Here is an 11,498-nt window from a genome sequence, read left to right on the forward strand (position 1 = left end):
GCTAAATGCAGAAAATATGACGAGGCATATCTTGATCTCGGCTTCACTCACTGTGTCTATACCGGACGCCCACCGTGTCTATACCAGCCGCAACAGCTCTACACTGGACGCGACAAAGCGACCGTTGCAAATCATATTAACTTTGTGTCAGTACGTCATAAATAGAACAAGGCATCAGTTTAATGTTGGGTTTTGTCGTGTCGCGTGTAGACACTGATTATAATGGTTCTACTGTATTTTGCCTCTCGTGTCCGGTGTAGACACGGTGTTTAATGCAGTTGGTGAGGAGGAAAGTCTTTTCCAAAATCGTTCAGCCCTATTGTTAAAAATAGTTCATTAAAATGGTGACAATGACACTCTGTGTTATTGTATGGTTTACTAATCTATACAGAATAAAATCAGCAGCCTGCAGCTTTACTCAGTGCAGAGTCACGTCATGTCAAACGTTTTTCAGCCACACCTGAATAACAAGACTGACAATCCTTCTGAAGCATCAAGAAGTGCAGAACGACATCTTAATTCATATGAATGGAGCAGAGATTATTCCAAACAGCTTCAGTGTTCTTCAGGCGAATGCAAGTCCTACGGGGTTTGGAGCATCTTTACAGCAAGCTAGTTTTATTTCACAAACTTCATCAAGCATCAAACCAACCGAAAAAAACAAGCACTATTAATAAAAAATAAAAAAAAACTAGGCTAATCACTTAGAATTCTGTAAAGACTTACTTGCATCTACCATTAAAATTTGTAATTAAATATAATTTTCACAATGAATCTTCAATTTAATGAATAAACGTATTATTTTAGGCAGTAAAGTATGAGAGGCTGTCCTATATTTTGAATATAATACAAGGGCATAGTTAGCTAACACAAATACAGTAAATATAAAAGCCCAAATATGTTTTAATATATTACTTGTCTGAAGTAAATCATTAAACGGCATTCTTCCGCTAGATAACAGCCCCTGACAGCACGGGCGTGGGGAAACAAAATAAATGTGGATGGGTCCTCCCCCAGAAAATAATTACTGGAGTATATGCCATTTTCTGAAGTCTGGTGCCTGTTAATTAACGGAGTGTCTATTTAGACAAAGTGCAAACAGGCCGCCTGATTGGCAGAGGCTATTTACATCACCTCCGCCCACTAACGTCACAACATTACAAAAGACAGCTGCTAAATAACATTTCTAGTGGAGTAAGCGGTAAAGCGGGTAGCGTAGTGTTTTTGACGCGAGCGACCCAAATTCGCATCCGCCTTTTGCCGAAAATGTTCTTCTCCTTGTCTCATCTCATATCACATCGGAAGGCATTTGTTTTCAATAAAAACAAAAATCAAGGAAATAATTGAAAAGTTGAAGTAAAGTATCGTGGGGTTAGGTGTATCTAAGCAGCAGATACGTTAAGATGCTTTGTTTACTTTGAGTTACGTTAGTGAAAACACGGACTGGAGTTTAATTTATATGGATTTGAGGAGGCAGCAGCGTGGAATTCAAGGCTGTAGCTAAATGGAGTTTAATTTATTAGGGCATTCGTCATGTGGAATGGATTTGACTGACGGCGCTCTGAAAAGTACACAGACATATTCGCTGAATTAGAGACGGTAAAAGTGGGTGGGTCCAATAGCATTGGTCTTCAAAAGTGGGTGGGTCCAATATCATTGGTCTTCAAAAGTGGGTGGGTCCAATATCATTGGTCTTCAAAAGTGGGTGGGTCCAATAGCATTGGTCTTCAAAAGTGGGTGGGTCCAATAGCATTGGTCTTCAAAAGTGGGTGGGTCCTGTCCTGGTTCTGACGCCTGACAGTCACAGTGAACAGCAGGAGTATGTTCATCTGTAACACACCTCGTCTGATCAGACTTCATGATTATAATAGTATATATTTTCTCTCACACACACACACCTGCTAATCTCTCAGCTGAGAAAACGTTAATTTCAGTCTCCTAGATTAAAACAGACCGATAGGAAGAGTGTGGTCTCAAAATTAAATGTGAATGATGCAAAATAACGCCACTTACTCACTTAATTACATAAATAATAAACAGTTAATAATGTGGAAGTGGAACGGTTTTGATGGTATATGTATAATGTTGTATGTTTAGTGTGTTGTAACAGAACTGACGCCCTTCGCCTAGAGGTCGACCGATTGATTTTTGGCATTTTTGAATTAATTTTTGATTGTGCTGCAAATTAGGCCGATTTATAGGCAGGCGCATCTGTGGGCAGCTAAGCGTTGTTGCGGAACACCGGAGAATCTCTCTCTGGCTGCGTGAGAGACGGAGGAGCTCACACTCTGCAGCCCAAAACAGACCGTTTCGAAAGCGTAATTACGTTTTACCCTACTAGAATTGATGCCGGAAAGATATCATATTGCAACAAGTCATTTGCATGTGAAAGTAGAAACACATGCAGTTCAGAAGAAACTTCTGGTCTGATTATAACGTGCACGTTAGCTTTCCTCGTGAAATGTGTGTGTGGGTCCGACGATAGCCTCCACGATGTCATCGCTCGTGGCCAGCGCACTCTTAAGCAGTTATGAGCAGCAGGCTGTGTAATACGTGTGAACTCTTTTATTTTTGTTATCTCTTGGCCATTTCACTTATAGCAGTGTCCAGTGTTTCCCACACATTGAGTAAATAGATTTTCCAAAAGGCTTATACTTTGTTGAATAAACTGAGCACTGCGCGTTTCAAAATTAAAATGCAGCGCGGGTGTTTTTATATGAATGTATCTTTGAAAAGAACCAACCGTCTTCAGAAAAGCTACAATGTCATTTTCATTTCGTCTTTCCTGTAATGCCTGATAAAGTAATGCTTATTAGATTACAGCCGTTACCGGGGAAACCGCAATATCTCCCGCTCCAACAGCGCCTCCTGCTGGCAGATAATGAATTTGCATTTGCAAGTCTGTGGGAAACACTGGTGTCTGTCAGCAAACATAAACAAAAAGCATGCTTCAGAACTGTTTTGAGAAGTTGCTTAAGTTTTGAGCCATGTATTATTACTCTGAATTAGGCTACTACTACTATTACTATCTTGTGCCCTGCAATAATCATTTACTCAAACTCACTTTTATGAGATGAAGAAAAAAAAGTAAAAAATTGGCCAAACATATCGGCCATCGGCTGCCATGATTTCTAAATATCGGCATCGGCCAGAGAAAAACCCAATAACATTTTATTCAGCCATAATATAATGTTCACACAGTATTTTCCTAAACATTTTTACTGACTGTGTAAAACATAAAAGAAAGGGATTTTACATAAAATTATAGGGAAACGGGATTTTTACATAGGCATTTTACATAAAAAGTGATTAATCAAAGAAATAAATCAACAGATTCACGGATTATCAAAGTAATTGCTAGATAAATAAAGCATGACACATGAGCTATGTAGTGCTGTTAATACTCAGAAGCCTCTAACTAGCTGGTAATCCTCTCTAACCAAGTGATGTATGAGTAAACCCATGGATGAAGGTCAGTCATCAGTCATGTGCACAGGCCTCAAGCACACACGGGAAAACGCCAGATATGCGCCATTAATTTGTTATATTAAGAAGTTACAGCTTAGTGTATGTGCATAATTTTTTCTTATAGAAGCTGTCGATATACCTTATGTTAATTTCCTGTGATTAAGCTACGTTTTTGTAACTGAAGATCAGGAGACATGTGAATTACGCACTGGATTTTAACTAATCGTTAAGTTAGAATGTCAGAATGAACTTATTTATGTACAGCTGAATTTAAAATGTGTGCGTTTCTAGCCAATTCCAATTTAAAGCTTAGTATACAAAATATTTTTCTTAAAATCTGTCAATGTTTTATACAACTTCTGTCTAGGTTGAGTCCGTCTTATGTCCGTGTTTGTAACTGAAGATCTTTAGCAATATAATTATCCGTTCTATTTTAGCTAATTGTTAAGTAATATTATGTTTAAGTCATTATTTCTTAATGTAAAGATGAATTTCTCCAATAAATGCATTCAAAACCAAGTATGTCCTAATATGATGGAAAATACCACTAGGTTATTCGCAACCCTTTTAAATGGGTATTTTTTATATATATTAGGTAGGCCTATAAGGATCAGGAATAAATGCTCAAATATATGTGTGCAGAGTGACACAGGAATCAGGATGTGGGTTTTTATGATGTTCATTAGGTTGCATAAGATCATCTATGACTGCATTTTTAAATTGGTGTTCTTATGCTGTTAAGTTTGTTATATTTAACAAATTTTATGATCTTCAGGAAAAAGCACAAAAAAAAATCACATTACTTTGAATTTGTATATTTTTGTCCCACTACTACCCCACACATGATTTATAATGAGGCCTAACTGTTGTTCTTTTTTTTCAGGTGCCTTTGGTGTTGGTTCAGTGTCCGTGTTTGTGATTGGAGGGAGATTAACCAAACCGTAGGTGAACACGCGGAGCGTTCATAATATTTTTATTAGGCTGACTGTCGAAGATGTCGGTATGTTGCATGTGAACTTATTGTGTCTATATAGCTCTGTTTCTGTAACTGAAGAACTGAAAATAAATAAAAGGCTTAAGTTTGTTGCATCAACCGTAAGTGAACGCGTGCAATATTTACAGAATACAGTATTTACAGAAGCTGTCAATAGCTTTTCTACAAATTTCTTATGCAGGCCATATACTCCACTGTAACTTAAGATCCCGAGCAAGGTGAATTGTTCGTTGTCAGTTTGATTAAATGTTTAAGTTCTAATTTGCTAATGGCAAGCTGAAAAAAACATCTATTTTGACATATGCCAAGCACCCACCGGGCAATGAGCAAATATTTAAGGCCTGTAGAGTCTCTCACCAGCAGAATATATATAAAACCTTCCGTATAAAACTAACTTTGTCCTTACAATTCTTGTTGCTGTTGTTAATACGAGTAAATTTACATCCAAGTCAAAACCTGTGTTTTACTGTGCATTTCCACGAGGCTCAATATCAGTGAGATGTCATATGCTGTGACGGTATTAGACTCCTCCGGTGCTAGTGAATCAGAGGCTGCTGTCACGGCTCTCACGCCGCTATTTGCTTAGTAAGGAAATTCACAGCTACATGTCAGTCTCAGAGTACTAGTAGACTGTTAGGTTAGGGCTAGTAGAGTAAGTTGACATGTCGCTGCAGAGTTACTGATAGTCTATCAGAATAAAGTGTTCCTCTCTCGTATCTGGAGCTCTGGATTTCATAAGGCCGAGTGTCACTCAACACTCACTTAAGATCGCTCCATCCTGATGGAAACGAGCATGAAGACGTCTCAGTCTTAATTTAGATGACTGCTGTCCTGAATCACACACACACAGGTGACAGCAGGAGGAACGGCCTCTCCAGATCAATACAGCACTCTTCACACTCAAACAGGAAGTGCATGCTGAATCAGGCAGAGACTTCCTGCACGGAGGACTAAACAGGTTTGAGATCAACTCTAATTGAGTTTGTCATCCATCCTGAGCTCCATGATATCTCACATTACCACTCTTCTTCTGTGTGTGTGTGAGTGTGTGCGTGCGAGTATGTGCGTGTGTGTGAGTGAGTGAGTGTGTGTGTGTGAGTGTGTGTGTGTGTGAGTGTGTGTGTGTGTGTGTGTGTGTGTGAGGCGCCAGAGCATGTCAGGGGTGGCGCGGGGAAATTATAATAAATAAAAAATAGAATTATTGAGTTAAATTATTATATGTATTTTTTATTATAATTAAATGTTTTTATTTAAACGATACTAAAAATAAGGCTTAATATAATTTAAACGGATGAGTTATAAAAAAATTCACCCCCCTCACAGAAAAATTAGCTATATAGACCAAAACCACTTTTTGTACCAGGCTGTAAACATTTTTTTCTGCTGTAAAGTTGGGCATTTTAACATGGGGAGTCTACGGGACTGACTCTCTTTTGGAGCCAACGATGAATTGCAGTTTTAGTCCCGTGGAGCCATAATGCGCCGCAGACGCGTGCAGTGAGGCGCAGATCAGCTCTAACGTCACTGAATCTGCTGTTAAAAATGAACCATCCATTCATCATATCATCATGCAGATCATACACGACAAATAGCTAATTTTTCATTGTTTCTCGAAACGTCATTGCATTTCCACACCGGCGATGACATGACTGCGGCGCCAAATCATTTATGTTCCACGCATCATGTACGTCGTCACGCGTTGACGTCATTCAATTGCGATCGGTTCGTGACATCGGCCAAGTTAGTGAGTACCGATCGAGTCATAAAACGTGATTATCGGCCGATACCGATCTCCGGCCGATCGATTGGAGCATCCCTAGTATTAATGGATGAACACAAGGAGGAGCAGTGGAAGCATGAGAACTGGCCTACGACCAACAACAGCTACAGGAACTACAAGGAAACATGAGAAGAAACTCTTAATAAGCCGTCTGACAGCGGGCCATCATTCTCTCATCAACAGAGAGATCAAATAATACAGCATTTACATCATTACACAGGTCTTTATTCATGATCAAATTCAATTAAAGCAATACAGCAATGCCTATTGAACGATGAAACAGAGCAGGGTAGATTACTTACAAATTGTAGTCCGTTACTGATTACAAAATACATGACAAAAATAACGTAATCCATCGCATTACACATTTTAGATAATATAATCAGACTACTTTTACATTACTTTTGACCTATCTTATTTTTCACATTGGTTTAAATAGGATAATGTTATACCATATTGATATAAAAATACAAAGAGTGAGAAAATATATTTCATTTGTTGTTATGAACAACATGAAGTGCATTAAACATTACATTACGTCAAAGTTTCTCAAACTGGGTTTGTGAAGAAACTACAGGGGCTTTATGGGTTTAATGAAAAGCTAATAATTAATTAAAATGTTAAGTTAATTTTAAAATAAGTCAAAATAAAACACTTACTGAAAAAATAATTCATAATTCACATGAAAATGAAGGTGTTGGTCAGTAGCTGATGCTGAAATGATGTGTAAATCCAGCTCAAATGCTGTGTAGCACCTGACTAATGACTGATCTCTGAGTGAATGTCCACAACATTTTAAAAGGAACATTTAAAAGATGAAAGACAGGAATTGGGGAGAATCAATATATTATAAATAAATTATTGCTTTAGTGTGAATATGTATTCATGCAATCCATAAAAAAGCAACTGTAGTCAGATTACGAGTATTTTAAACTGTAATTTAATCTAAATACAAGTACTTAATTTCTGGAATCAGTTACTACCCAGCTCTGTGTAACAATCTTCATGTAAACATATCTGTCTAATGCTCTCTCTATATACTGCAGTCCCACCCTTAAATATAAAGTCACATATAAATAAACATAAAGAGCCTCATATAATAGATAGATAGACGTTTATATAAACATACCTGAAGCCTCAAATAAACAACTCATACAAATATATATGTTCAGAAATATGATCTCTGTGCTGAATGCTCCTGTCGCGCTGCGGTCTTTGTCTCGTGAGGCGGCTGGGCCGCACCGACTACATCCACACAATAATACCGTCTAATACTCACACAATAATACCGTCTAATACTCACACTATAATACTGTCTAATACTCACACGATAACGCCGTGTCATTAGCGCGCCAGCGGACACAGAGATGCGCTGTATCTGATCGCTGTGATCCAGAGAAGCCGCATCACGGCACGGACAGCGCGGGAAACAGCGCGATACTCACGGGACGGTGACGGCTCTCGGTGCTCGGAGCGAGATGCTCGGGGGGCCTCCTCCTGCGCCGCAGTCAAGACTACTTTTACATTACTTTTGACCTATCTTATTTTTCACATTGGTTTAAATAGGATAATGTTATACCATATTGATATAAAAATACAAAGAGTGAGAAAATATATTTCATTTGTTGTTATGAACAACATGAAGTGCATTAAACATTACATTACGTCAAAGTTTCTCAAACTGGGTTTGTGAAGAAACTACAGGGGCTTTATGGGTTTAATGAAAAGCTAATAATTAATTAAAATGTTAAGTTAATTTTAAAATAAGTCAAAATAAAACACTTACTGAAAAAATAATTCATAATTCACATGAAAATGAAGGTGTTGGTCAGTAGCTGATGCTGAAATGATGTGTAAATCCAGCTCAAATGCTGTGTAGCACCTGACTAATGACTGATCTCTGAGTGAATGTCCACAACATTTTAAAAGGAACATTTAAAAGATGAAAGACAGGAATTGGGGAGAATCAATATATTATAAATAAATTATTGCTTTAGTGTGAATATGTATTCATGCAATCCATAAAAAAGCAACTGTAGTCAGATTACGAGTATTTTAAACTGTAATTTAATCTAAATACAAGTACTTAATTTCTGGAATCAGTTACTACCCAGCTCTGTGTAACAATCTTCATGTAAACATATCTGTCTAATGCTCTCTCTATATACTGCAGTCCCACCCTTAAATATAAAGTCACATATAAATAAACATAAAGAGCCTCATATAATAGATAGATAGACGTTTATATAAACATACCTGAAGCCTCAAATAAACAACTCATACAAATATATATGTTCAGAAATATGATCTCTGTGCTGAATGCTCCTGTCGCGCTGCGGTCTTTGTCTCGTGAGGCGGCTGGGCCGCACCGACTACATCCACACAATAATACCGTCTAATACTCACACAATAATACCGTCTAATACTCACACTATAATACTGTCTAATACTCACACGATAACGCCGTGTCATTAGCGCGCCAGCGGACACAGAGATGCGCTGTATCTGATCGCTGTGATCCAGAGAAGCCGCATCACGGCACGGACAGCGCGGGAAACAGCGCGATACTCACGGGACGGTGACGGCTCTCGGTGCTCGGAGCGAGATGCTCGGGGGGCCTCCTCCTGCGCCGCAGTCACGCTCTCCTCCCTCAGCTCCGGCTCCGAGGACGAGGAGGGTGGTGCTGCTCCAGCGGTCTCTGGAGGCTCTTCGCTAGCAGCTGGAGTACAGCTTTCTTCTGCTGGCTCTGGAAGACTAGTTTCCTCAGTTATCTGCCAAGTGCTGCTTATTTCAGCTATCTGGGTAGTCAAGCTTTCTTCACTTATCTGTGGAGCACTGGCGTCTTCAGATCTTTGTTGAGTAATAGCTTCTTCAGTCATCCCAGGAGTACTAGTTACCTCAGTTGTCTGTGCAGTACTAGTTATCTCAGTCATCTGTGGAGCGGTTACCTCAGTTTTCTGTGGAGCACTAGTTACTTCAGTTTTCTGTGGAGCACTAGTTACTTCAGTCATCTGTGGAGCACTAGTTACTTCAGTTTTCTGTGGAGCACTAGTTTCTTCAGTCATCTGTGGAGCACTAGTTTCTTCAGTTGGAGTGCTAGTTTCTTCAGTCATCTGTGGAGCACTAGTTACTTCAGTTGGAGTGCTAGTTTCTTCAGTCATCTGTGAAGCACTAGTTACCTCAGTTGGAGTGCTAGTTTCTTCAGTCATCTGTGGAGCACTAGTTACTTCAGTTTTCTGTGGAGTAATATTTTCATTAGTCATCTGTGGAGCACTAGTTACCTCAGTTGGAGTGCTAGTTTCTTCAGTCATCTGTGGAGCACTAGTTACTTCAGTTTTCTGTGAAGCACTAGTTACCTCAGTTGGAGTGCTAGTTTCTTCAGTCATTTGTGGAGCACTAGTTAACGTTACTTCAGTTTTCTGTGGAGTAATATTTTCTTCAGTCATCTGTGGAGCACTAGTTACCTCAGTCATCTGTGGAGCACTAGTTATCTGTGCAGTAGTGAGGTTAGTGTTCTCCGGTGAATGCTCCTCCGCGCTGCGCAGCGTCTCGTCTGCCGGTGTCGGAGCGACTGCAGCGGCTTCATTCATGATGATATCGCGCGGAGCTCCATCGGGTGCAGTGGAGGAAACTTTATCTGCTTCTTCCATCTGGAATCGGCTCTTGATGCTCCAGACTCGAGTGTTGCGGCTGAGGGCTGACAGTTTTCCGCAGCAGAGCCTCGTCGCAGCTCAAGTTCACAGACTCCGCCAAAGTGACTAAGCGGAATACTGACTAGAATTCCTTGACCAATCAGTAAACACCACTGGTTGAGTGATGTAACGAGTGGCCAATCGAGAAGCAGAAGCGCGCTAAGCCCCGCCTATATCGGTTCGTCCGCCCCTCTTTTCTCATGCTCGCTCTTTGTGATGTGCTTTATGTTAGAGTTTAACCTCATCATCATAGAAATCCACCCCAGTAAACACACACACACACACACACATACACACACGATGATGTTTTCTGTACGTACTGAAACCTAGCAGGACGCTCATATAATCTGAGCAGCACTAATAGTTGTGAATATCAGATTCTCCTGATGGTTATTCTTTCTCTCTATTGTATTATTTGTTTGATATTAAATAAATGAAAGAAAGAAAGAAAGAAAGAAAGAGAAGTTCTGTGAAGCTGTGTATAGGCTATGTGTTTGGTGTAGTATGTTGTGCTGTGTAGACAGAACTATATATATAAATGTAAATATATCCCACATGTGCTACACATATGTATATCTCACAGGTCATTTTTCAGATAGGTGCGCATGCCATCCATGTGTGTGCAGTAATATGCACATGTACAGTCTGATCTATGAATGCTGGTGATTTGTCTTGAGCAGTTTGTATAATACTTTATAGCACACTAGTGAGGCAGTGTGCAGCACATCTCATAAACATCTGCATCGTTCTGCCAGCTCAGATAGCATGCAGGTGCTCTTGTGTTACTGAGTGCTGCTGTGCCTGTCACTCACACACACACACACACACACACACACTAGAGAACTACAAACCGGTTTCCCTTCTACCTTTCTTTGCAAAAACACTTGAACGAGTTGTGTTCAACCAAGTCTCAGCCTTTCTCACACAGAACAACCTCCTCGACAGCTACCAGTCTGGTTTCAGAAGTGGACATTTAACCGAGACTGCCTTGCTCTCAGTTGTTGAAGCCCTAAGACTGGCAAGAGCGGATTCCAGATCTTCAATACTTATCTCTCTGGATCTGTCCACTGCTTTTGACACGGTTAACCACCAGATTCTCCTGTCAACCCTATTGGCAAAGGGCATCTCAGGAACCGCACTCCAGTGGTTTGAGTCTGATCTCTCAGATAGGTCCTTCAAGGTATCTTGGAGGGGTGAGGTGTCCAAGTCACAACATCTAGCTACTGAGGTGCCTCAGGGCTCAGTACTTGGACCACTTCTCTTCTCTGTCTACATGGCATCACTAGGTTCTGTCATTCAGAAACATGGCTTTTCATATCACTGCTATGCTGATGACACTCAACTCTACCTCTCATTCCATCCTGATGATCCGACGATAGCTGCTCGCATCTCAGCTTGTCTAACAGACATTTCTTGCTGAATGAAGGACCATCATCTTCAACTCAACCTGGCTAAGACAGAACTGCTTGTGATTTCAACAAACCCATCGTTTCATCACAATTTCACCATCCAGTTAGACACATCAACCATAACTCCTTCAAAAACAACCAGAAACCTTGGAGTT

General features: G+C 40.0%; 1 protein-coding gene across 1 annotated transcript in view; it reads right to left on the reverse strand.

The window, feature by feature from the left end:
• The window catches only part of rtn4b (reticulon 4b), a 20,831-nt gene extending 10,810 nt beyond the window's left edge, over positions 1 to 10,021 (reverse strand). The window contains exons 1-2 of the mRNA XM_016523486.1: positions 9,694 to 10,021; positions 8,815 to 9,147 (exon numbers count right to left, since the gene is read on the reverse strand). Of these exons, the coding sequence (XP_016378972.1) occupies positions 8,815 to 9,147; positions 9,694 to 9,892 (532 nt within the window). The 5' untranslated portion in view covers positions 9,893 to 10,021. The remainder of the gene's footprint in view (positions 1 to 8,814; positions 9,148 to 9,693) is intronic.
• Between the last annotated feature and the right edge of the window lie 1,477 nt (positions 10,022 to 11,498).

Source organism: Sinocyclocheilus rhinocerous, unplaced genomic scaffold, assembly GCF_001515625.1.
Source record: "Sinocyclocheilus rhinocerous isolate Xijiao unplaced genomic scaffold, SAMN03320098_v1.1 scaffold1381, whole genome shotgun sequence".
Lineage (NCBI taxonomy): Eukaryota > Metazoa > Chordata > Actinopteri > Cypriniformes > Cyprinidae > Sinocyclocheilus > Sinocyclocheilus rhinocerous.